Source organism: Rana temporaria, chromosome 13 (assembly GCF_905171775.1).
Source record: "Rana temporaria chromosome 13, aRanTem1.1, whole genome shotgun sequence".
Classification (NCBI taxonomy): domain Eukaryota; kingdom Metazoa; phylum Chordata; class Amphibia; order Anura; family Ranidae; genus Rana; species Rana temporaria.
This window is the reverse complement of record NC_053501.1, coordinates 45584683-45612513: the sequence shown is the minus strand read 5'-3', so window position 1 is coordinate 45612513 and position 27831 is coordinate 45584683. Positions and strand designations below refer to the sequence as shown.

Below are 27831 nucleotides of genomic sequence, written 5' to 3'. Positions count from 1 at the left end.
TTATAAACCCTTCATTTCTTTGTAAGTGGGCAAAACTTACAAAATCTGCAGGGAATCAAATAATAATTTTCCACACTGTATACCCTGAAGGCAATAAATTCCAGACAGAAGCTTAAACCCATATACACTATCCAATAAATAAAAACATTGGGCTGCATTTGATCTAAAGGTACTTGTACAGTACGTGTGTCTGTCTGGTACTATGAGAAGTCTTTAGGCTATGCTGGTTCCTGAAGTCACTTTCTGCACAGATGGATCCATCTGTTGTAACCCATGTGCTTGTGTAGCATAATGCATAGTTTGTTGTAGCCATTTTAAGTGTGTTTAATACTAGGCAGTCCCTTTCATCAGCTGTGAAGCCAGAGTTTTCAAATTCCCAACCTGCGTTTCAGCTGTCCAGGCTCTTGTTTCTCCCTAGTGATTGGCTGGCATCCCATCCCCCTCTCATGCCCTTTCTGAGCTTGTGGGCAGAGTGTGATGCTAGAAATAAAAGTGAAATCTGTCAGCGAGGCAGCTCTCACAGCAGCTGACACCATGCTTGGGCTTCGGAGCTGAGACATCTAGCTCTGTAGCCCACCTCCCCTGCCTGGGTTGCCATCCAGCATGCTGTGTGTCCTCTATTGGCATGATTTTCAGTACAACAATTAAAGAAGATTTTTTTTTCTTTTTCTTAATAAGCTTTGCCTCTTAATTGTTGGAGAAAAATCTATCCTGGATTTTTTTATTTTTTTTATTTATGATTTCTTAAAACTACATTTGCAAAATAACAAGATAAAGCAGTTTAGCAGTTGCTAAAGAAACTTTCTCTGTGCCAGAAAGTTACTTGGTGCTGCAGCGACAGTCAAGGAGACCCTGCTCTTAGAGGACACAGCATAGCCTGCCTTTTTCAGCAATGCCTATTGGAAGAATTGAGCACCCCTCTTTTGCCTCTATCCCCAGGGACTGCAGCCATGAGTGCCGGGTTTGCAGAGTGACCGTGGTGGGCCTTTCAACCTATGCCAAGCACATATCCAGCCAAGGACACAAGGATAAAGTCTATGACTGGGACAAAGAGGGATCAAAAGAGGAGGATGATGAAGAATACTTTGATAAGGAGCTCATCCAGTTAATTAACCAAAGGAGGGAACAAACCCAGTAAGTATATATGTCTTTGTTTTTGTAATTTGTTTGGCTTCTGCACTATAACTGAAACGCTAATTGTCTCTATTAGTATTGGTATGGAAATGTTCTTGACCAGCTTTTTCTCTGGTGGGAAGATGCTATCTTTTGTCATCTATTCATGTACTATAGACTGCTTATGGTAATATGTTTTATCATTGCATGTGTTTAATTCACGCTATTAGTGACAACCTATCAGTATTCTAGTTTAACAAATTATGTATTTGTGTGTGTGTGTGTGTGTGTGTGTGTAGGCCCTGACTGGGACAAGAAATAGACCCCGGCATTTTAAACTAGGCAGGCCAGTCCGGGGGGGGGGGGGGGGGGGGGGCGTTCGCGGGGGTGGTTGGTGAGCAGATATTCATCCTGAGAACCATCCCCAATCCAAAGAGACGGCCCCCTTATGGCCAGTCCAGGCCTATGTGTATATATTCTCCCTCTCCCCCTGACTTGGAAGCTTTTACTTGTAAAGTTATTTTTAAGGCTGGGAGCTACGCTGATGTATGCACAGGGACAAAGATATACAAAATAAATGTTTGTATGAGTTGTTTATTCCTTACGGCCAATCGGGCTTATCGATTGTCAACAATGCTCTTTGTAGGTGATAATGAATGACTTGATAGCGCTACACATGCGAACTGAATCGCCTCTAGGCGCTTTTAGTGACTTGCTTCTTGCAGGGTACACAACTAGAAATGACACCCTTCGCTCAAGCAGACACTGCAATGTGCAACAGTTTTTGTATGCGTTTATTTCATGCCCCCTATGATCTTGTGATGAGGCACTCCTGGCTCACAAACTGCATATGCTTAGCAAGGTTAGTGTTTTTAAGCTGCACATGTGTACTCAGGCAATCCTGGCTTTTGAATTTGAATTCTGAATTTTTAAACGGAGTTACACTGCTGTGTGCAAGAGGATTAGACACTGGTAAAGAGAAAAAATGAAAAGTAGCCTCCGGTACACCTTTTTTTGCAGTTATCAGATGCTTTTGAGGGTATATTTAACCAAAAGGGATCACATTTTTTATTTTTTATATTTATTAAAGATTTTTAGAGTACAAAAAGCTTGACTTAGGCAGCCCATACATGAGTTATTTTGGTTGAATGGGGGAAAAAAATAAAAAAATTACTCAATTATTTTCCTGATCCACAAACTTGATGTGGATGGGGGAAGTCCTTCCCTGTTGTGTCATTGTATGACAGCAGGGGGGACTTCACCGCCTTTAGAATACACTGATCAGCACTGCCAGCTATGTCTGACGGCGCTTTTCGAGTGCGAAAAATCCAACAGGCTGGTTGTACAGAAGTCGATCGGTAGATCGATTTCTATATAACCGGCCTGCCCATACATGGATTGAAATTCAGCCAGGCCCTGTTGAACTGGCCTAAATTCGACCTATGTATGGCCAGCTTAACCACCTCCATACAGGGCATTTTCACCCCCTTCCTGTCCAGGCTATTTTTCACAGTCATGCCACTCTGTACCCAAATCCATTTTTAATAATTTTCTTCACACAAACAGAGCTTTCTTTTGGTGGTATTTAATCACTGCTGGGAAATGAATAGTCCGAAAATTTTGAAGAAAATAATTTGTGTTCTTAGTTTCGGTCAGTAAATTGTTGTAAATAAGTAATTTTTCTCCTTTACTGATGTGCGCTGAGGAGGTGGCACTTATGGGCAATGAGGTGGCACTGATGGGGTGACACTTATGGGTACTAATGAGGAGGCACCATTATGCCGCACTGATGGGCAGTAAAAGGCAGTACTGACTGGCACCAGGAATGGGCACTGATTTGTGTATCTGATGGGCACCGATTGGTGGCACTCATGGGCATTGATTGGCAGCACTTCTGGGGCAGTACTGTAATCAGAGCAGTGATGATCAGTGCCATGATTACATGCCCTGTTCTCCCCTGCGAGGAGATGCTGCTGATTGCCTCTCCACGCCGCACACTCTAGGTTTGAGGCAATGACCGACGATTACCGGCACTTCCTGTATTTACATGTGACCGGCTGTGATTGGACACAGCCGATCACATGGGTAAAGAGCCAAGCTAGTGTGTCTTTACAGAGATCGGGTCGTGCCGTGTTCTAGCAACACTCGCCTGTCCCACGGTCCAGCAATGCGGGCGAATGAAGCCCCCCCTCCTCTCTGCAGCGCCGGCATTGTAACTGTGGGCGCCAGTTGTGGCTTCACAGCCAGCCGGGCATGCACTGCGTATTCGCAAGCTGCGCAATGTGAATGGCCGGGCAACCTTTCTGGGACCTGTGACGTGTCCCAGAAGATTGCAGGGAGGGGAAATAGGTGAACCTGCCTCCAGTGCCATGGAGCTTAGGGAGGAAGTGGGAGCTCGGTGCCTCTAAAAATAGGGTATTCCCCCCCCCCCCAAAAAAAAAAAATTTATGTCGGGTCACCACACTTAAAGCTGAAGTTCCATTTTTGGGTGGAACTCTGCTTTAAGTTCCCCAGTTGCCAATCCTATAACATTGCCTTAGGCAATACCAGAATAATCAAGGAACCACCCCAGGGCATCTCCATGCAGGGAGAGTCAAGGAGTGTGCACTGAACTTCACATGCACAGCTCATTGTACATGTTTCCCATGCCTTGGAGCTGTGCATATATGTGTGGGAGTTAAGTCACCCCGGGCCTGCCAATGAAGCAGGAAGAAGATGCTAAACCCCCACACACCTCTCCTGGCAACAACAAAGCAACCGGTTAGTGTGTGCACAAAAAAGAACAATCCCACCTACCAAAAAATGGGAAGGTAAAGGAATAGTAGGAGGGGTAAGAGGAAAGAGATGGGAAAGAAAGCAAGGGGGATAAAAAGTTCCAGGAGAAACCAATATACAACATGGTCACAGAGGTATATGGTAAAATCATAAGCAGTATTAATAGTATGTAGGAGCACCCATCAAGCAGCAAGCCCCCATTATCATAAGTGCCTTGGTAGGGGGTTACATACACTTTTTTTTTTTTTCCTTTCCATAAAATGTTATTGAAGCATTTCAATAAAGCGAAAAACAAACAGTGTCAGTCATAAGAGGTAGAGAACAGCTGTCGACCATGAACTGGCAAAGAATAACACAGTCAACAAACAAAGATAATAAAAATAACAATAAATGAAAAAAAAAGGGGGGGGGGGTAGAAGGGGATTTCCTTCAGAGGCGAACAGACGTAAAATGTTAGTAGGCAGTGCTTTGAAGGGGGGGGGGGGAGAGAAAAGAGAGAGAGTGGGGATACAGGGGGGGGGGGGGGGTGGATTAAAGACATGGCAATAAACTCACTTATACAGATTCCACCTCAACCCAGAGATCTCACTATAGCACAACACAAGGTAGAGGTTCTAGTTCTAATAAGAAAAACAAAGATAGGCATGCAATGTGATAGGCCTTCTCAAAAATAATAATCAGGATGCAACAAGTTACGTAGGAAACACCATGGAAGATGTTCCTGATGTTTGATTCCTCTCCGTATATATATGAAGGGAGACGAGTCCAAGGTAACTTTTTCTGTTGGGGTCAGGCACCGGTTGATAAAGGGTGTCCATCTTTTGTCAAACTTTGTATTGGACCGTAGAGGGTGTGACAGGCCATCTAATTTCTCCCTGAAAAGTAACACTTTGAGGTTCCTCAATGCTTCAGGTTGAGATGGAGGAGTGGGAGAAATCCAGTGATTGAGGATGATCCTGCGTGCTATGAGTAGCGTTAAAAGTACTGAGAATGCTCCTGTGGCAGAAAGGTATTAGGCACTGGGGAACTTCGTCTTTGCGGCGGTAGCCCGAACAATATTAGCACAGGGTCCTTGTCCGGGAGATAGTTTGTCACCCTATGTATGAATTGGAGAATTGAGGTCCAATAGTCATCTATCATAAGACAGGACCAGAGGCGATGTAATAACTGAGCGAGCACCATGGGCAGGCCGGGCCTGTGCTGGTTGGAAATTTCGTAGAAAAAGGGTAATGGGCTCGATTAATTATTTTAAATTGGGTTTCCCTCCAAGATTCACAGGGAGTGAGTAGACTAGTCATCCTGTAGCCTGCTAAAATATCATCAATGTCTACTTGGTCAGGAAAGACATACACTTTTTAATGGAAAATTTCGATTTTTTTTTAATTTTTTTAATTTTTTTTTTTAAGAAATCAGTAAAGCTTTAGCAACAATTTTTTTTTTTTTTTTTTGTGCAGTAGTTTAGACCTACATGCACCTAACTCTGCTAAGCGTTTTAAAAAGTTTCTGGGCCATTACCAACATATGGGCCAAATTCAGCTAGTTCTAACTACTGCTACTAAGTACCTGTAACTACAGCAACAACATTCTTGAAGAATTACTACTAGTTTGAAGATGAGGAAACTGATGGTAATGGACCAGCGATGAGATGTACTCCATTATGAAGAGTGGGTTATGGCTTTGCTGGGAAGCTGTATATGACCACTTCCTGCACAGTACTGTATCCCCGACCCCACTTAGCTGTGTGGGCCTGGAGATTCCAATACTAGGATGCTAGTTCCCTATTAGGTCCGCCTTAATTACATGGTCGGTGTCAGTATTTTATTTTTATTTTATTTACAATTTTACCTTTTTAAATATTTATTTATTACAATTCTTTTATTATTATTTTTTTTATTAGCCCCGTTGGGGAGTGGCTTTGGTGAGATATCGGGGGTCCTAACAGACATCTCCCTTTTCAGACAGGGAAAGGCACTGAGGACACAGATTCCCCAGTCCCTTTCTCTGCAGTCTCAGCTGCACTGAAGGTGAATGGACAAGAGACAGAGGCTCCTGTTCATTTACAAACGAAAGCATACGATGCTCCGTTATGAATGGACAGAGTCAGTGATCAGTGCATTCAGAAAAGGAAGTAACCGGTAAATTACATATTTACCGGATCCTTCCTGTGCTCTTCGTCCTAACAGATACAGGACAAGGGGGGGGGGGACACCAGAGGAGGACCCAGAGAGCTGAAGGAGCACACAGTGGACCCGGGGGTAGAATTTCAATAAACCAGCTGTCAGCCGTGAGAGGGAGAGGAGGAAAAGCGTCTTTCAGTTGCTTTATTGAAAGCCATGCAGGGAGATTGGTGCTTGTAACTGCCCCCACCGCCGCACCGATAATCTGCAAGGCCGCCCGCCGCTCCCCTGCTACACTGAGGACGCCGTACCCGGTACAACAGGTATCAGATTAAGCATCGGAGCATTTGCACGAGTACAAGTTCTCGTGCAAATGCTCGGTATCGGTGCAACCCTACTAAAAACGTCTCCGCCATGTGCCTGTTAGTGTGACAAACCCAGTGGCTGAGGAGGGGGCAGCGTAAGGGAGAGAGCACACTGAGAAAGGAGTGGCCAATATGGACACACTCTCCTCAGTGACAACTGATTCATGTGCTTGTTTGTAAAAAGACACCCATTATGCATTCCACCCAATATCTTTTATATGCTTATTTAACACACACTGCACATTCTTTTGGCAAGATGTACAAAAAGTAGCATTGCATTTTTATATACCGTATTTATCGGGGCATTGCGCGCACCCGCGTATAGCGCGCACCCCCAACCTAGAAGGGAAATTTTAGAAAAAAAAATACTTACAGTTTGAACGCCCCTCGTAGTGTCTTGCCCGGCGTCCATCGGTGGCCTTGTCCGGCGTCCGTCTGCGGCCTCGGTGGTGTCCTCCCGCGCTGTCTCTCAGTCGAATCCCCGCTTCCCGCGCGGAGTTTGAACTGCGCCGCCGACATATACCGAGCGCAGTACACTCGGGCACGCCCGGCTTCTCGCACATAAAGGCTAGGAGGCGTCATAGAGCTTGACCGCGAGCGAAGCCGAGCCTGGCCGAATGTACCCGAGTGTACTGCGCTCGGTATATGTCGGCGGGGCAGTTCAAACTCGGTGCGGGTATCGGCGTATATCGCGCACCCACGATTTTGCCCTGATTTTAAGAGCAAAAAAGTGCACGGTATACGCCGATAAATACGGTACCTTTTTTATTTTTTTTTATTATTTAGAGTCGTGTTTTTGATAATTTTTCTGTGGTCCTTTTTGAAACGTGCTCATGCGGAACACCATTGAACATCTGCTCTTTGCACTTGTTGCTAACTTTTTGCTTTGAATGCACATTTTCACATATAGGGATAGTTCTCCAGATGTTAACTATGTCACCCAGTAAACTCATTTTGAGAAGCATTTTTACTGTGAGCTGTATTTTATTGTATTTAATGTCATCAGAAAATTAAGCTTGCTTTGCCTTGGTCAATTATATTCATTGTTTGTTTTTCTTTTAGGCAAGATGATACCTGCAGTATCTCCAAAGACCAAGAATTTCAGAGAAGAGACGAACTCCTATCACATCCAGTTATAAATCCACAAGTCTGGAAGCAAGATTTGCCGGAAAGGAACTGGCAATTGCAAAAGGAGAACTTCAGCAACCCTAAACAAAATTTCCTGCATTCTGCATTAAGCCTCAATCCTAATAGGCATCTCCCTGGCCCAAGGGGGCGAGCTGGATGGCATATGAACAATCAGACCACTCGACAGTTGGTCCATGTCAGAGTAGAAGACTCATGGCATTTAACCACAGGGGGGGCAACTAGTTGGCACCAAAGAGGCAGAGGCAGAGGTTTTCACTGGCAACCAGAGGGAAAAGGAAAATTTCCCAACCAGCATTCTAGAAACTGTGGTGGAAACTTGCCACCTTATTCTTACAATAATAACCAGTGGAACTTCGGTGGCAATGTTGATACTTTTCCACAAGGGAGAAATTGGCCACAAAGACACTGTGATACTGCTCTGGAACAGAATTCTGGGCGGTCAATTAAAAGTAAGACATCAAATAATTTTTCCAATGAAAGATTCAAGTGGAAAAATGCTGAAAAATTTACCAGCAGCACAACTGTTTGTGCAAATTTAGATAAAAACTTTTCAAACAAGACAGACGATTTTACTAGCGATAACCACATAGAAAACTTTATAGACTTCAGAACATCTGAAAGCTCAGATTCATCATCATCCAAAACAAAACCTACACTTCCCTCTGAGAAGAACAGCCTTACAAAAGACAAACAGCACAGGTGGTCTCCATATCCGTCACAGAAGGCCTCAGATCAAAATGTTCCGCCAGTTGCTGACAAAAATGTCACACCTTCCTCAGAGGAGACAAAACGTGGAGAACTACAAGCAGACCAAAATCAAAATTTAGCAAAACAGAAGGTGGCAGAAGATATGCAAGCCGAACAGTCTACCGGCAAGAAAAGTGACTCCGCGGAGCTGAGGGGCCCTCGTATGCCTTCTTTAAAATCCCCACTTTGCAACATCCCAGATAGTAAAGCTTTAGCTTTGAAAAAGGATCTAAAGAATCCTTTAAAAGGTGTAAAATTGTCATTTCCACCATTTGGTGAGAGACTAGGTCGGTTAAGTGCTCTCAATTTAGAAACCATTAGATCCAATATTATTTCCAAATTTCACAATGCAGCTAAGAGCACAAAGAACAGCGAGGAGGCACAAGAGAATATCAAAAAAGAGCCAGAGGAAACCCTTAGTCAGGTGTTACACAAAGCAAAAGAGATGCTGCATAATAGCCAGGTCATGCAGAGCTGTTACAACCAATCTTTAAGTAGGGAACCTAGTGATCCAAAGACTGGCAGAACTGAGGCTAAAAATGACCTTTTTCAAAATGGCGTTTCTTCCGATGAGATCTTAGAAGATGCTAGTGATGATGATTTCTTCAGTAATGCACCTAAAACAGAAACTGTAGTGGAGTTGCCTAGTGATAGCTCTGATAAAAATATCTCTCCCAAGGCAGATGACGGCACAAACTATTTGGAGCAAATCGCCACCAATTCTGACAATTCTAGTCTATCTACTGAGAAAAGTTCCCCGACCAATGAGTCTCATGATAGTGGCGATAATAGCAATTCCCTTCAATCTCAAGACTTTAATGACTGTGAAAATTTTGAAAATGTTTCTGATCTTGAACTTCAGAAAAATGCTGCCCATTCTTCTAATCCAATAATACCAGAACTGTGCAAGCTTGGATTTCCTGTTTCCCTCCAGAGAGATCTAACTAGGCATATTAGTTTGAAAAGCAAACCTGGCACACATCTTCCGGAGCCAAACCTCAACAGCGCACGTCGCATTAGGAACAAAAGTGGTCAACGGAAGAGCGACGTTGACAAGGATTCAGGACTCAAACCAACCCTTCGTCAGATTCTGAATGTATCGAGAAGGAATATAAACTGGGAGCAGGTTATGCAACAAGTGACAAAGAAGAGACAAGAGCAAGGCAAAGGTTTGCCAAGGTTTGTCTTTATGATGTTGCATTTGGGTGAGAGCTTTATCATTTCGTTTTGGGTAAAGGGGGTCAGGTCAGTTAATTCTACTAAGAGGGCATGTAACTGCAAGTCGGTTATAAACTTTATAACAAAACAGAGATTTTATTCTAATGAGGGGAAAAAACAACCCAAAATCAATAATCCAGAACAGAAGTACTACCGTATATTGCTGACCCCATTGTCCCTACATTGATTTTTAACAACACATTAAAGCGGAGGTCCACACAAAAAGTGAACCTCCACTTTTCGTAACCCTCCCCCAGTGTCACATTTGGCACCTTTTTAGGGGGGGGGTGCAGATAATACAGGTATTTGCACCCACTTCCAGGAAAAGACTCTCGCGGAAGTCACGCCCCTGGCCCCCAACCCCCCCCACACTGTCTTCTGGGAACACACTGGTCCTAGGAGACAGCGGGGACCAGTGAGGACGCACCTCTCGCGCATTTGCGCAGTAGGGAACCGGGCAGTGAAGCTGCAACGCTGCACTTCCTGATTTCCTCAGAGGATGGTGGCGGGGGCAGCAGAGACGAGCGATTGTTCGGCTTTGGCTGTCGACATCGCAAGCGTGCTGGACAGGTATGCGTCCATTTGTTAAGTCAGCAGCTGCAGTATTTGTAGCTGCTGGCTTTTAGTAAAAACATTTTTAGGTGGACCTCCGCTTTAAAGCAGTATTAAACCCAAGCGCAAACATTTATTATGTTGCAGCTTACCAGTTCGTAGATGTGATGGCTGCATTAATGGGGTTTTTCTTTTTTATCTGGTGATCCAGCCAGCAAGTCTGATCTTTTTCAAAAGAAAAAGCTCTCTTGCAGATGTAGCAGTTTACAGGGATGAAACAAATCATTTACAGTAAAACCTTGGTTTGAGAGTAACTTGGTTTGAGAGCGTTTTGCAAGACAAGCAAAATGTTTTAATACATTTTGCCTTGATATACAAGCAATGTCTTGATATACAAGTATTGTTATGTCACAACTGAGTATAAAAAAGATGAGAGGAGCCTCTAAGTGTAGCAATATGGTTACATTTAATGAAGGTACAACATTTAGCAACTTATTTCTACACTAAGAGGTGCCTCTCTTCTCTTTTATACTCTGTAAAAAAAATGCTTTGATATACAAGTGCTTTGGATTACAAGCATGTTTCTGGAACGAATTATGCTCACAATCCAAGGTTTTACTGTACCACTAACTGGGGTGCTTATAATAATCTGCTTTTAATGATTACAAAATGTGAGCTTGGGTTTGGTTTCAATCTCCCCCTAGACTGACAATGCTAGTGTCCAAAGGTGCCCCTCGTGCTCATTCATCCAGGGTGCAGGCACTCTAAAGCCTTGTGCACACGATCAGATTGTCCAACGGGATTTGTGTGATGACAGGCTGTTGTCGGAAAATCCGACAATTTTGTAGGCTCCATCCGACAATTGTCGGATTTTCCATGGGCAAATGTAGGAAAGCATGCTTTCAAATTGTCCGGCAAAAAATGGTGTGAGTGAGAGGGAAACGTTTATATAGCGCAACACATGCGAACTGAATCGCCTCTGGGCGCTTGGTATCCATTCTGAGTAAACTTTTTTGGTTTGTTGTCGGATTTTCCGACAACATTAGCAGAAGTTGCCCAAAGGGTGGCGCTAAAGAGCTGAAAAACCATATAGTTTGTATGCAAGACAAGTTCCTGGCCAACGCCCTTCAGACAAAAGTCCTACACTTTGTCCGCAGAAAATCCGATTGTGTGTATGAAGCTTAATACAGGAGGTGTGTTACTGGCCAGATTACCAGGTGAAAGCAGAGGTGAAAAAAAAGAAAACAAATGCAACCACCACATTTAATGATTAGTAAGCTGATATATATATATATATATATATATATATATATATATATATATTGTGTGTGTTATATATTAGTGTGTTTTTGGGTTTATTACCACTTTAACCCCTTTCCACTGCCGTCCCTGGCTCGGGCATTCTGGTAATGTGACCACTGTGGTTGGCGTGTGCTCTCAGCACAGACGTTTTTTTTATAGGGCTGCATATATGTTGTCTGTAGTTCACGGGGAAGTGAATCTGTCACTTCTCTGGAGTCAGTATGTATCTGTTCTGTTTGGTGACGCAAGTCCCTTTTTTAAATAAAAAAAAATTATGTTTTTAATTTTATCAATTTAATCTTTAATTTACATCTCTCTCTCATTAAAGGTTTGGTATTGAAATGGTAGCACAGGTTCAAAGTGAACAAGATGGTCTTGACTTTGATGAGGAGTTGGATGTGGGGATTGAAAGCTATCACATGGACAGTATCACTACAAACGCATTTGGGTCAGTGAGGAAAAGGAGTCTCTCAGAAAGCAGCGTAGCTGTGGAAAGGGGCTTTGCATACAATATATTTAATCATTGTGACACAAGTGGCAAACAAATCATTCAAACACACCGAGTAACATCTGGACCAAAGGCAGCTTCAACATTAACTTCACCTGCCAGTGACAGGAAACTTGGCAGCAATTTTCCTGAAGAACTTCCTGCTACAGCCAATAGCAGCGTTTCTAACACAAGATTGTATGAAACATCACAAAGTCAGAGCGGAAATGAAGAAACCTGTGCACCACCAGACAGCCTGAGCATGTTCCAGAGCTCTTGTGTAAATGTAGTTGCCACCGTCGGCAGTCATGTGGATGGAGGTACTGATAGTTGTGCTTCCAGCACAGAGCAGAATGACAACCAGGGAGTTGGAAAGAAAAGAAGGGCCACCAGGGTAAGATCATTTTTATCAGAGTATTTGTGTATTTAGTTTGTATTAATTTATCTTGAGCCTGTGTTCCGTCAGATATGGCGACCCGTCAAAATTGGTAATGGAAGTGAGGTTCCGTCACCACCATCTTGCTACACCCCTCACTCATCCATAGTAATGATACACCGAGAAGGGGGCAAGCGGACATCTTGTTACACCCATCGGAAATTTGCATTTCACAGTTATTTTTAACACAAAAAGGAGCTTATATGATTAAATACAGTATTTGGAAATCCGACGGACTGTTTAGATGTTAAATTTTAAAAGCAGCGGCAAACCTGCTGACCTCACAGGTTTGCTAATGTGACAGAACACCTCTGATTTTAAAATTCAACATGTAAACAGTCCGTAGGATTTCCAAATACAGTATTTAAAGCAGAGGTTCCACCCAAATTTTTTTTTTAAAAAGCCAGCAGCTACAAATACTGCAGCTGCTGACTTTAAAAAAACGGACACTTTTTCCTGTCCAGTGCGCCCGCAATGTCGTCGGCCAAGGACGAGCAAACGCTCGTCCCTCGGCTGCACCCGCCGCCATCCTCTGTTAGGGAATCGGGAAGTAAAGCGTTGCCGCTTCACTGCCTGGTTCCCTACTGCGCTAGTAGCGCGCCGCGCCGTCACTGGTCCCCGCTCTCTCCTGGGAATAGTGCGTTTCCCAGAAGACAGCAGGGGCTGCAGGTAGGGGTGTGGCTGCTGCAGTACCGTGTTCCCGGAAGTGGGTGCAAATACCTGTCTTAGACAGGTATCTGCACCCCCCTCCCCCTGAAAGGTGGCAAATGTGACACCAGAGGGGGGAGGGTTCCGAAAAGCGGAAGCTACATTTTTGGGTGGAGCTCCGCCTTAAGCATATAAGCTCCGTTTAGTGTTCAAAAGAACTGTGAAATGCAGAACTCTGGTGGGTGTAACAAGATGTCCACTTGCCCCCTTCTCGTGTATCATTACTGTGGAGGAGTGCAGGGTGTAGCAAGATGGCGGAGAAGGAACGTTGCTTCTGTTACCAACTTTGACGGGTAAAGTCAAGGCTCCTGAAACCTAGATGTTGTAACTTTGCCTCTTGTGTAGATTTCTAGTCCACCCTTCCTCCTCCTTCCCCTATTGGCTCATCACTGTAGGTTTTTACTGGGTCCCCAAATGAATATAATGCTGAGTGGAAAAAAATGTGTAGGTATATGTACACCAAGGCGGCGTAAACACGTTTGATAAGCTGTTGGGTAACTACCCTTGATCTTCTTAGAAAACATTTCACATTACTAATATACAGTAAGATTACAAATGTTATGTTGCATAGTTACATAGTAGGTGAGGTTGAAAAAGACACAAGTCCATCAAGTCCAACCTATGTGTGTGATTTTATGTCAGTATTACATTGTATATTCCTGTATTCTTGTCTACTTAAAGTAGAACTATTGGAAAAACTTTTTTTTGGGGGTTGCACCAGTACTGTTTTCCACCGGCGAGTATGAGGACTGATACTTTTGGTCAAATACTCGCCGATACCAAGTACCAATACCTTTTGCGGTGCGATTTGAGCCCATACAAAATGAATGGACTCAAATTGCACTGCAAAGAATTGCATGCGATTTGAACAGGAATGAGGGGCGATCCCTGTTCGAATTGTATGCGGTTTTCCCCACCGCTCCTCTGTGGTCTCAGTATAGAAAGACAGGGAAGTGCCATCTAAGAAGTGCAAAATAATAGAGCAGAAAAATAATTACATAACATGTAAGAAAATTCATTCATAAATTTGCGTCCATAATGACATATAACAAACATGATATGTAGAAAACTGGCAACAACAATAAATGATACATTGTATAATAAACATATGAACGCTGCATCAAGATGATACATTGTAGGGTAAATATATAGCAGCCACCCCAGCCGACACAAACCACCTTCACATGTAGCTCATATCTCCAAACTCCATTTGACTAGTATGCTTTTTTGAGTATAGCCTCAGTTAATATAAATGCAATGAATTGCCTCTAGTGCCATCATCCAGAAAGATTGATGCAAAAAATTAGACTAGATGAGCATAGGGAGAAGTATGCTTTTTTGTCATATAAAGTCCCACCCCAGTTCTCTTTTTTGTTTCTAATGTTACACCCACATTTATGGTGTAATACGGTTTCAAGCGGTGAATTTAGTGAAGGCTAGCAAAAGGTGAACTTGGCCTTTTTTTAAATCGACTTTATTTCTTTATAAAACAAATTTGTTTGGTTATGAATATACTATTTTTTTATTTTTTTTAATAAAGGATGGTTCCGGTCCTGAAACCTCAAACTTGGAAAGAGACTCCAAAAGAAGAAAAATCAGAGGGAAAAAAGGTGAACTTTCTTAGAATGAATCTGTTCTCTATTCTATTATTGGAGGCACACATTCATATAAATAATATCGTCTGTATGTTTTGTTTTGTTTTTCAAGTTTTTGTAAACCTCATACATGAAATATGAACATAGCATATCCCTTTATTGTGTGTACTTGTCTCAATTAAAAGCACTAAGTGCCGGATTCATAAAGAGTTACGCCGACGTAACTCGGAATCTAAGCCCGTCGTAAGTTTAAGTGTATGCTCAAACTGAGATGCACTTAAACCTAGCTAAGATACGACGGCCTGCGCCGTCGTATCTTAGGGTGCAATTTTTCCGCTGGCCGCTAGGTGGCGCTTCCGTTGATTTTGGCGTAGAATATGTAAATGACTAGATATGTCGATTCACGAACGTACGCTTGCCCGTCGCAGTAAAGATACGCCGTTTCCGTAAGCGATACGCCGCGTAAAGATAAAGCTGCCCCCTAGGTGGCATAGCCAATGTTAAGTATGGCCGTCGTTCCTGCGTCGAAATTTGAAAATTTTACGTTGTTTGCGTAACTCGTCCGTGAATGGGGCTGGATGTAAGTTACGTTCACGTCGAAAACAATGACGTCCTTGCGGCGTACTTTGGAGCAATGCACACTGGGAAATTCCACGGCATGCGCCGTTCGGGAAAAACGTCAATCACGTCGGGTCACCAATAATTAACATAAACACGCCCCCTCATCCTCATTTGAATTAGGCGCGCTTACGCCAGCCCCATTTAGGCTACGCCGCCGTAACTTAGGAGGCAAGTGCTTTGTGAATACAGCACTTGCCTCTCTGACTTACGGCGGCGTAGCGTAAATACGATACGCTGCGCCGCCGTAAAAATGCGCGAAACCACCTGAATCCAGCCCTAAGTGTCATTTCTAAAAGGGAACAGAGAACAGTGCCATCTAAGTGCAGTAAGTATGCAGTTTAACCTCTTAAGGACCGCCTCCTGTATATTACAGGCATAAGGACGTATATGTACATCCCCTTTAAGATGCCGCCGGTGCGCTCGCGACCCCGCCGCTTTCTCCGTGGGTCCCGTGGACTCGATCGCTGCGGGGACACCCACGATCGTCTCACGGAGCGAGAGAGAGTTGGGAGATGCTTGTGTAAACAAGCATCTCCCCGCTCTGCTTAGTGACAATGACACTGATCTCCGCTCCGTGTAGTCGGCGCAGAGATCAGTGTCATGTGACACACAGACCATCCCCCCTACAGTAAGAAGCACTCCCTAGGAAACACTTAACCCCTACAACTAGGGTTGTCCCGATACCACTTTTTTAGGACCGAGTACAAGTACCGATACCTTTTTTCAAGTAGTCGCCGATACCGAATACCGATACTTTTTTTAAATGTGTCCCCAAATGCAGCCATGTCCCCCCCATATGCAGCCATGTCCCCCACATATGCAGCCATGTCCCTCTAGCCATGTCCCTCACATATGCAGCCATGTCCCTCTAGCCATGTCCCTCACATATGCAGCCATGTCCCTCACATATGCAGCCATGTCCCTCTAGCCATGTCCCTCACATATGCAGCAATGTCCCTCTAGCCATGTCCCTCGATGCGGCGGCAGCGGCGGAAAGGGGGGGAAGTATTCTATTTAGGTATCGGGGGTATTTGCACGAGTACTCCCGCAAATACTCGGTATCGGTCCCGATACCGATACTGGTATCGGTATCTGGACAACCCTACCTACAACGCCACCTAGTGGTTAACTTCTTCGTTGCCAGTGTCATGTTCACAGTAATCGGTGCATTTTTATAGCACTGATCGCTGTAAAAATGACAATGGTTCCAAAGATGTGTCAAAAGTGTCCGATGTGTCTGCCATAATGTCGCAGTCACAATAAAAAATTGCTGATCGCCGCCATTACTAGTAAAAAAAATAAAAAGTTATTAATAAAAATGCCATAAAGCTACCTCCTATTTTTTGTAGAAGCTAACACTTTTGCGCAAACCAATCAAACGATTATGGCAATTTTTTACCAAAAATATGTAGAAGAATACACATTGGCCTTAACTGAGGGGGGAAAAAACATTTATACATTTTTTTTTTTTTTTTTTTTTGGGGGGGATATTTATTATAGCAGAAAGTAAAAAAAAATCTTATTATTATTTTGAACTTTACATGAACTAAATCCCCAAAAACTGTTGCTATTCCTTTGGCCTCTCCACCCAATCCCTTCTTATTTGTACTGAGTGTGAACCTGAATGCCATATTAGCAGCAGCTGCTCACTGACACAGGGGACATTTCTCGCAGCCCCATTAACCAATCCAATTCAAACTTGACTTAAAAGTTTGCATGTGATTGGTGATAAAGGAATTCTGACACAAACTTATTATCTAGCTGATTGGTTTCACTATTACTTTGGATAGTTCTATATTGTTATGTTTGTTTATCCAATCACAAGTCTGACTCTATATGCCTTGGGTGCTGTATCTGCTCAAATGTTGATTCTTCGCTTCTTACTGTTTTTGTATAGCTTGTGGGTTTATGACTGCAACTGAATTTTAAAATGTAGAACATTTCTTCCATTATTGTCATTTTTTTCTTCCACAGAGCGCTCCCAAGTGGACCAGTTGTTAAATATCTCTTTAAAGGAAGAAGAACTAAACAATTCTCTCCAGGATGTTGATAACAACCTAAACCAGGCCCGCGCTGCTTTACAGGCAGCTTATATGGATGTCCAACGCTTAATGATTCTGAAACAACAGGTAAATGTTTTAGAAAGTAGGTTGATTTTTCTCCTTTTAGACTCCTTTCACACTGGTGCCACCCATAGCTTCGGCGGTAAAACGCAGCAGCGTATTTCGGCCGCTAGCGGGGCGCTTTTAACCTCCCACTAGCGGCTAAGAAAGGGTTAAAACCGGCCACAAGGTGCCACTACAGCGGCGTATTGCCGGCAGTATGGAAGCGCTGCCCATTGATTTCAATGGGCAGGAGTGCATTAGCAGCGGTGAGTTTACCGCTGCTAATGCGCTCCAAAGAAGCTGCTGGCAGGACTTTTTCTGACGCCCTGCCAGCGCGCCGCTCCAGTGTGAAAGCCCTCGGGCTTTCACACTGGAGTGTGAGGAGCAGCTGTTTGAGGGCGGAATGCAGACGCTATTTTTAACACTATAGCGCCTGCAAAACGCCCTCAGTGTGAAAGGGGTCTTATAGCTTTGAGTTGCTGTTTTTCTACAAATTTGGTGGAGGGGGGGATTATAGTTTGGGGTTGTTTTTCAATGATTGGGCTTGGCTCCTTTGTCCCAGTGAAGGGAACTCCTAAGGCGTCGGCATACCAATACATTTTGGGCGTCGTCAAGAAAAAAATGCTCTGGAGCCTACACACGACCGTTTTTCAAGACCAGTTTAAAAAATTTCATTTTTCTCATCATGAAAAACGGTTGTGTGTACGCGGCATAAGAGTTAAAGCTGCAAAGGGTGGGCCAACTTGATACTGAACCCTACGGATGAAGAAGGGGATGCCAATAAACTTCATGTGCGTGTAAAGGCAGGTGTCCCAATACTTTTGACAATATCGTGTATGCTAAAACTGGAAAACTTTTCAATTTACTATAATTCTAGAACAATTGAACATAATTCCTTTTTAAACTGTTAATATTGTTGATTTCATAAGTATTTATAAAATTGTTCTCTTTTTACAGATTACAGTGGAAATGGGTACCCTAAGAACACAGAGAATTCAGATTCTTCAGGGACTCCAAGGTACAGAATTATGGCAACAAGTAAACTGTGTGCAGTTAACCACTAAGGACCTTGCTAGAAAATTACTTAGAACCCCCAAACATTATATATATTTTTTTCTAACGCCCTAGAGAAAAAAATGGCGGTCATTGCAATACTTTTTGTCACACCGTATTTGCGCAGTGGTCTTACAAGCGCACTTTTTTTGAAAAAAAAACAAAACACTTTTTTTTTTAATTAAAAAATAAGACCGCAGTAAAGTTAGCCCACATTTTTTTTTATATTGTGAAAGATAATGTTACGCCGCGTAAAATGATACCCAACATGTCACGCTTCAAAATTGCGCCCGTTTGTGGAATGGCATCAAACTTTTACCCTTAAAAAACTCTATAGGTTGCATCTTGAGTTACAGAGGAGGTCTAGGGCTAGAATTATTGCTCTCGCTCTAGCGATCGCAGCGATACCTCACTTGTGCGCGTTGAACACAGTTTTCATATGCGGGCGATACTCACGTATGCGTTCGCTTCTGCGCGTGAGCTCGACGGGGCGATTTAAAAAATTTTTTTGTTTTGTTTTCTTATTTCTTTTATTTTATTAATTTGTACACTTTAAAAAAAAAATGGGTCACTTTTATTCCTATTACAAGGAATTTAAACATCCCTTGTAATAGAAAAAAGCATGACAGGTCCTCTTAAATATGAGATCTGGGGGTCAAAAAGACCTCAGAACTCATATTTAGACTAAAATGCAATAAAAAAAAATTGTCATTTGAAAAAATGACAACAGGAAAATATGCCTTAAGAAGCATGGGCGGAAGTGACGTTTTGACGTCGCTTCCGTCCTGCTATGCTATGGAGACGGGTGGGGGCCATCTTGCCATCACTCGTATCCAAGCCGTGCAGGAGGAAGGACCCGATCTCCGCCTCCGCCGCTGCCGACTGCTCGGGTAAGCAGCGGAGGGAGCTGGAGAGCGGCAGGAGGTTGGGCCCCTCTCCCACCACCGATAACGGTGATCTCGCGGCGAATCCACCGCGGAGACTACCGTTAACTGGACCGCTCACAGGAAAGATGGATATCTCGCTTGTGGCAGCAGCTGCTGCCGTTACCGAGATATCCATCTTTAAAATGCAGACGTATATATACGTGAGCGGGTCCTTAAGTGGTTAACTATTGATGATATAAGGGCATAATATTTCCTTTTTAATTTGTGAATAGGAACCCTTGGATTAGCCATTGATGCAGAGGAAGGCGGGAACAATACAGCTCAAGGACAACAGGAAATAGCTGTCCAACCCAAAAGTGTGCTTCCTTTCCATTTGGAGACTCCACCTTTTCTTACTACCCAGACCCCAGCCAGCTCTCTCCTACCACCTCCAGTCCTCGCTTTTACCCCTGCATCCATCCTTCCAGCTCCTTCTGAAACGGAAACACCTGATTCATCTATAATGATTAAACAAGAACCAATGTCACCTGAGGAAGCCGATAGAAACCTCTCCACTCCACTATTACAAGTGACTGCACCAGCAGAGCCTAATGGTATGTTGATTTGGAATATACAAAAAAATCTAATGTACAATAACATTATTTACAAGTAGTTGGGATGATCACATCTCTTCAAAATATTCCCAAAGTGAAAATATAAAAAAAATCACATAAGTAATGATTGAAGTAGATAATCTTTGCAGAACTTGCTAATATAAATGTGCAAAATCAGTTGGTTTTGGAACATGGCAACTTGCCGTTGCTTCTTTTTTGGTGCAGGGACAGGGCTCTTTTGACGGTGTTCTCTGAAACAAATGGCGGATTCATAGAACCATGGGTTCTATGTCGCTACTTATAGGTGATTGAACAATGGCAACATGCCCCTAGTGTCCCCATATTACCCCTCCCACTCTGTGAGGCTCCTGTTTTTTTTTGCTGGAGTCCTTGGCTTATGGACACCTTCTCCTTTTGGAGAAGAATTTCCCACTAAATTTGCATTTTTCAACTGAGACTTCTATGGAGATCTGACCGTCTAATGCCTCCACGGCTCACTAGCAGTTTTCCTGGATCGGTGACCCTTGTGTACACCTTGGGACCCACACCTGGACCCCACCCCTCAAAGTGGGGTTGGCCTGTAATATTTTCTTAGCGCACTGAATCTTGCTTTCAACGCTCATCTTGACCCATGGAGCAGCTGATATAGTTAGCCGCAGAGTGCTATATAAGTCCAGGCTAGAATTTTTTTTATGTATGTGGAGGCTGAAAGTGCCATTGTCACATACTTTTGACAGTGGCATGATGTCATGCGGTCACATATCTGCGTCAGTGGCTGGGATCTATCACTGCCATCTTTCACATACAGAGGTTGGACAAAATTATGGGAAACACCAGGTAAAAGAACAAAATTGTTACCTAATATTATGTTGGACCGCCTTTGGCATCCAAGATGGCCTGAAGTCTCCGGAGAATTGACAAATATAAGTCTTGGATTATGGATAATGGAATCTGAATCCGCTCATCATGCAAAATCGTTCCAGTTCTCACAGAGATGCTGGAGGAGAAAAATAAACCCGGACCTTTGTTCTACAAAATTGACCATACTAGCTCTGCTATTGAGGTCTGGCGACTGCGGAGCCCAGGCAAGGTGCGAGATTTTGCATGCTCCTCAGACCACGATTTAACAACACCAGTTGTGTGTATCGGAGAATTATAGTCTTGGAAAATCGTGTAGTGTTCCATATTTTTGTCCAACCCCTGTAGCTCCCCATAGTAACGCCCATAAATTGGGCTTCAATATGCAGTGGAGCACAGCACAAACAGACATAAAGATGTGATTTATTTTCACAATGTGGCCAAGGATCAGATGAGGTTCAAGTGCTACGTGCGCTTAATCCCCTGGAGGATTTGAATCCAATTTTTACGCATTAATGATTTGTGCAGCAATCATTTAAATAAATAAGTAGATTGTAGGGCAACATTGGCTGTAATGTGAGGTAAATGTAATTTTACATAAGTAGATTGAGCAGTGAAACTCTAATACTATTTTATGGTCTTTACAAGTGTACCATTTTAATGCATACCTAATTTTGTATTTTTAAACTATTTATAGATGGTCAAAATACAACGGTGTATCCAGTTATTACAGCTTCTATGTCTCTTTCTGAGCTTACAAGCAAGTTTCCTGTTCTTAATACAGAAGAATCTAATGAAAGGCAGTATGCATCAACTGGTACATCACCATGTCCTTATTTATCACCAAAGAAGGAAGTGGACACCCCTGAAGATTCCCCCGCTTCTATGACTAGTCCACTTCAAAGCCAAACTCTTCCCATCAGTATTTCACCAAAAGATACTGACTGTCCATTAGCCCCTTCAGAGAATATAGACTCGGCTTTGATTTTAGCAGATTCTAAGGTAGGCAAAAAGAAGAAGAAGAAGCTACGAAAAAAGAAGACGTTGCGTGCTGCCCATGTGCCTGAAAACAGTGACACAGAACAGGACGTCGGCAAACCTGTTAGAAAAGTAAAGTGTAGAAAACTTTCAAAGGATGCCACAGTCAGCACTTCCACTCCTCTAGTGGTAGATGCGGCGTCACAGGATGGCGAAAGCAACAAAGATGTCAACGCCAGCGATTCCAGCATAGAAATGATGGAATTACCAAAACCTCGCTATGAGGTGGTAGAGATAGATTCCAATGAGGAAAAACCAGACAGTCCAACCAAAACTGCCCTTGCAGACTGTCCAAAACTAGGCAGCTTGGATAAGAACGATGAAGTAACCTCCACCAGTGAACTTGGCACAAGCTACACAGAGGCAACTTTGAGAAGGTGAGCAAGTGTTTAAATGTCTTGATGTGAAGATAATGCAGTTTGCAGAACTTTTTAAAAGTAAAAGCTTAGTCCACAAAGCAGCTATAGCCTCAGAAGAAAAGCCTGTCTCCTGTCAGCAGCTGCAGAGTTGGACTTTTTCGCTTTGTGTGGAAGAAGTGTTTATATGGCAGAGGTCCAACACAGCCCCTGCTGCAAACCTCATGCTTCCTGCTGATTGGACAGCTTGGGCTTTGATACAACAGGGGACATGTTCGACCTTAGGTCCTTGGACTGATCTAATAATAGTACTAATGGTGCTGGCCTGGTCATACCTTCAGCATTTTAAGAGACTGAGAAGTACATTAGTCTTTTTATAGTAGAAAAAAGTTGAAAATTAAGATTGTTGAAAGGCTTGTTGTCTTATGACAGAAGAGACCCATTTGCTCTTATTGTTATAAATTAATCTTCCAACCTGTTGGCATTTATGTACACAGAGCCGCAAATACGCAGCTCAGCATGCATTCATGGCACAGCTCTGTGCAAAGATCATGCATCTCCTATGCACCTGTATAGGATTTATGTCCTCATGGCCTGACCAGTCACATGGCCAAAAAATCCAAACTCTGAAGGGAGACTGGGAGAAGATGGAAGCGCACACAACAGACAGGGCAGCTAATACTGTTGCATTGGAGGGGCTATGTACGCCTCCCATAATATGACAATATGCTGTGCATATTAGGATATTATGGCCTAACCCTTTTACTGCCAGGTCTGTACATCATACAGACCCAACAGCGAGGGGCTTTACACAGACACCTGGAGTGGGTGTATATCTGACAAGCTGTCTGATGGAAGCGATGTGGTAGCTTCACAGCCACTATTTTATTCTTTAGGGCAGAGTTTCTCAACTCCAGTCCTCAAGGCGCCCCAACAGGTCATATTTTCAGGCTTTGCATTATTTTGCACAGGTGATTTGATCAGTTTTACTGCCTTGTAATTACCACAGCTGTTTCATCTGAGGGAAATCCTGAAAACATGACCTGTTGGGGCACCTTGAGGACTGGAGTTGAGAAACACTGCTTTAGGGTGTCTGTTTTCAGAAAATATATCATGTTTTGGGGTTTCATGCAATCCTCGGGGGCTAAAATTATTTTTTAAATGTGTGCAGAAAAAAATTTAAAGAAATAAAAAGCTAAAACCGCTCTGGCAGGGAAAGGGTTAAACCCACAGGACCCATTTTTGTAGAGGTTTACTCATGTCTTAAAGGAGTTGTAAAGGAAAAAAAAAATTGCCTAAAATTAATGTCTGCAAGGTAGACAGACGGAATAGTGTAATGATTCTGTTAAAAAACGAGTAAATACCTATTAAATTCCTTCATCTATATCACCTCCGGCGTTCTAGTTTCTGTTCTCTCATTCACTTCCTGGTTTGCGGTGCTCGTTCATGTAAGAACTACATTTCCCAGTATGCATTGTGGCACGCCCAGTAATTCACACCTCCTTGAAGTCTCTAACACGTAGAGAGCGTCCTGCCGCATAGATGTAGTTCCCAGGAGGGGGCGAGCACGTCACTGACCACCGCAGTAAAGCCTCCCTTCACGGTGGTGAGTAACAATCAGACAAGCAGGAAGTGAAAAGAACAGAGAAGAAATAGAGCAACTTCTGAGCAAAAACGAACAATGAGGAAGTGAAAAGAGGAATGTCTGCAGGTAAAGGATGCTTATTATGAAAAGAAAATGTTTCTTTACAACCCCTTTAAGTTAAAGCTCCACGAAAATCTTAAAACTCAGTGTTCAGTCATACTCTTAGCAGAAAATTAGGTAAAATTGTTCTGCTTGCCACTGCCAAATCATCCATGGGATTATGGAAATTTCAAGCCACATTCAACTCATTTTGTTGTTGTTTATTAGTTGTTGGTAATTTTTCAGTGGTATAACCCAGAACTTTTAAAGTCTATCAGGTTTGTTCTTCTATGTAGCTCATGTTTTTAAAGTGATGTGTATACACCGAAATAGATTGCTGTATTCCTTTATATAAAGAGAAGATAATGTATTATAAACTGAAAATCAACAACTTGTCATTTGCTTCAATAATTATTTTCTTACCCTATGCAGCATGGAGCAGAGAACTTCTACCCAAGGAACAAAGCCTTCTTCTGGTGAGTGTGTTATTTGCTGTTTCTTAGAGTTTATTATTTATTTGCTGCTGTCTATCTGCAGTGAATGTCCTTTTTTTTTAGCTATGCCCTCCTTATCACTGTTCATTGTATTTGGTAGAAGTATCATCTGATCCTGGAGAAGATGAGGAACCTACAGAAGGCAGTTTTGAAGGACACCAGGCTTCAGTTAATGCCATGCAGGTTTACAGTAGAACCCTCTACACCTGTTCTGCTGACAAGAAAGTGCGGGCGTACAATCTGGTGGTAAGCAAAAAATAAAACGTTTTTTGGAGCTGTTAGTATGGAGTTGTAACCCATGCAATAAATAAAAATGATAAAACCTGTAGGCATCCAAAATTACACCGTTTATTGGGGCGAAATAACCAAAGCTATTTCCACAGTCTATTAGGTTAGGATCCCATTGGAATCTCTAATCGGTGTCTATTATATTTGGCTAGAAAGTTGGTGGCCAGGTTCTGGCTCTCCCCACGTTTTCTCACCAAAAAAATAATGGGTAGAACAGGTTAACTACATCCTTGTCGGGAAGCTCTTAACATCATTTTATTCCATATGGCAGGCCTAGATGGAAACCCCAGGGCTGGCACCCCTGCAACTGGTCCTACATCGGTTGCTACAAGCATAAAAGGTGTAAATGGTTATGTGGAAGGCTGATTTTGACTTCTAGGACGGGAGTAAAGACATGCTCTACTATTGTTGTACTTGACCGCACCCTCTGACCATAGAGGGGGAGTTTCCCCAAGAGCAGGTAGTATATGGGCGACCTTGATCACTCTTTGGCCTGTTGGCCCTCTGTTCTTCTGTGTTGGGTCGACGGGTTAGACCCTGCCCACTCGACACAGATCTCTTTTTTTCTTTTCTTTTAAAGACATGTCATTGTACTTCCTGTTGTGCCATTGTTTTATTTTCTTTTATATGCATTTTGCAATACCTTTTGGATGTAAAAACTGCTTTCCTTTTTATCCTTTTTTTTGTTATGTAACCTGTGATTTATTACAAATGGCACAATAAAACTTCTTTGATTTAAAGAAAAAAACTGTAGGCATGTTACATCCTCCACTCTCGGGTGCCTTCCGCACGCCCTAGGGGCAATGCAGTGGCATGATCAGTGGTCCACTGGAGAACGGAACACAGATCATTGTATCAGGATGGCCCTGGTACCAGGCAGGGCTGGACTGAGACAAAAATTTGGCCCTGGACTTTATCCAGACTGGCCCACTTTGACAGGTCTCGTCCATGAGGGCCGGACAACTCCCGCACCTCCCCTGGCCACCCAAGCCCCCTCTACCCCTTCACTAGCCATTCTACTTTATTAGAGTAGAACGGCTGGTACTGGTACTCTTTTAGGCAGTACCAGTGGGGAAGCTAGAAATTATTTCACCCGGGGCAAAGAATCAGTTCGGTGCCCCCCCTTATGGGACAAGATTAGGCTGAAGTGATAAACTCCCACGCCATAGCTGTTGAGTCAGCTGTCTGTCCCCTCCCCCATGCTCCTCTGTCGTCCCCCCTGTTCCTCTGGTCCTCCCCCTGCTTCTTTCCCAGTTGAGCACTGCGGGAAGGAAGAGGAGGTGAGCGCTGCGGGAAGCGGGGGAGACAGAGGAGTGGAGGGGGGCGGCAGTCCACTGTCACTAAAGTGGCCCACTGAGCCATCGGCCCACCGGGAAAATCCCTGTAGTCCCAATGGCCAGTCCATCCCTGGTACCAGGTGATTGGTTACAGCAATCAGTTGTACCAATCACAATGTGACCAACACAGCGGCCACAATGGTACACATTGATACATAAATAAATGACATTCATCATCTTCCCAGAGCAGTTTGGTGCAACTATGGTGACACTGTACTGCTCTGGTCACAGTATGTAAACTAAAAAATGTAAATCAAATTTTTATATATATATATATATATATATATATATACTATTGTCACTATCAGTGTCCCAGTTCACTGCTACACCAGGCACATGGTGACACTGTACTGTGAAAGAATTTTTTATTTTTTTCTGAAAAAAAAAATTGTGAGAAAAAAATTGCAAAAAACTCACCATTCCTCTTACTAAATACCTTTTAAGTGTGTACTTTTTAAAAATAGGTCTTTTGGGGCCTATTTGTACTGCCCTGACATTTTTGGGCCTCAAGAAATATATATACCATAGTCTGTAACTTTTATAGAGGGTAAATAATATACACTGATTTGGGTTATTTTCACCTAATAAATGTAGCAGAATAAATTATGTCCTAGATTTAGGAAGAAAGGTTGGTTGTTTTTTTTTTTTGCAAAATGTAAAAGAAAATTGTGATTTTAAAAAAAAATCTTGCCTAAAAAAAAATAAGATAAGATATCTGTGTCGAAAAAATATAAAAAATGTCATATGGATAAAATGTTGCATGACTGAGTAATTATCATTCAAAGTGTGACAATGCTGAAATCTGAAAGCCAGGAAGGTGCTTAAATTGTCACATATACTTGTGGCGGTCAGATTTAAAAAGAAATATATAAATTGTAAAAATGTTTTTATTTTTTATTTTTTTTAGACTCGAAAATGTAAGGCGGTTTTTGAAGGACCCACATCAAAAGTGAACTGTCTCCTTGTGACACACAAGCGTGGGCGAACCATAGTACTTTATACTGGTTCTAGTGACTACACAATCCGATGCTATGATGTTAAGGTAAGTTACTCTTTAATACTATCACAATGGAACAAGGAATGTAAATGCTTCAAATTTCTGTGTATGAGTGGCACTTAAATCTGCATATGCAGTGTTTAAATATTAACCACTTCCAGACCTGCGCACGACGATGTACGTCCTATTTTTAAAGACGGATATCTCGGTAACGGCAGCAGCTGCTGTCACAACCGAGGTATCCATCTTTAGTGTGCGCGGTCTGGAATCCGATAATGGCGGTCTCCGCGGCGGATTCACCGCGAGATCGCCGTTATCGGTGGCGGGAGAGGGGCCCCCCCCCCCCTCCCGCCGCTCTCCCGTGCCCTCCGCCGCTTACCGGAGCCGTCGGTAGCGGCGGAGGCGATCGGATGCTGTCGGCTGGTGAGCGGGGACGGGACTGAAGGAAAAATCTCCTTCGCCCGTCCCCATAGCTCGGCTGGGCGGAAGTGACGTCAAAACGTCAGTCCCGCCCAGCCTCTTAAAGAGACAAATTTTTTTTTTGGTCATTTGAAAAAATGTCTTTTTTTTTTTTTCTATTTTTTGCATTTAAGCCCAAATATGAGATCTGAGGTCTTTTTGACCCCAGATCTCATATTTAAGAGGACCTGTCATGCTTTTTTCTATTACAAGGGATGTTTACATTCCTTGTAATAGGAATAAAAGTGATAATTTTTTTTTTTTTTTTTTTTTTTCAGTGTTAAAAATTCTAAAATGAAAAAAAATAAATGCGAAAAGCAAAAAAAAATTTTTTTAAAGCGCCCCGTCCCGACGAGCTCGCGCGTAGAAGCGAACGCATACGCGAGTAGCGCCGACATATGAAAACGGTATTCAAACCACACAAGTGAGGTATCGCCGCGATCGTTAGAGCGAGAGCAATAATTTTAGCCTTAGGCCTCTGTAACTCAAAAAATGCA

The 27831-nt window shown here is 43.0% G+C and overlaps 1 protein-coding gene across 3 annotated transcripts in view; it reads left to right on the top strand.

Annotated features, from left to right (window-relative positions):
• Positions 1 to 27831, top strand: part of ZNF106 (zinc finger protein 106) — a 93277-nt gene that overhangs the window by 32764 nt on the left and 32682 nt on the right. For all 3 annotated transcript variants that reach the window (XM_040332886.1, XM_040332888.1, XM_040332887.1), the window contains 11 exons: positions 940 to 1134; positions 7433 to 9445; positions 11667 to 12219; positions 14510 to 14579; positions 17160 to 17314; positions 18248 to 18308; positions 19503 to 19823; positions 21379 to 22096; positions 24192 to 24235; positions 24354 to 24499; positions 26786 to 26920. In XM_040332886.1, coding sequence (XP_040188820.1) covers positions 940 to 1134; positions 7433 to 9445; positions 11667 to 12219; positions 14510 to 14579; positions 17160 to 17314; positions 18248 to 18308; positions 19503 to 19823; positions 21379 to 22096; positions 24192 to 24235; positions 24354 to 24499; positions 26786 to 26920 — 4411 coding nt within the window. The remainder of the gene's footprint in view (positions 1 to 939; positions 1135 to 7432; positions 9446 to 11666; positions 12220 to 14509; positions 14580 to 17159; positions 17315 to 18247; positions 18309 to 19502; positions 19824 to 21378; positions 22097 to 24191; positions 24236 to 24353; positions 24500 to 26785; positions 26921 to 27831) is intronic.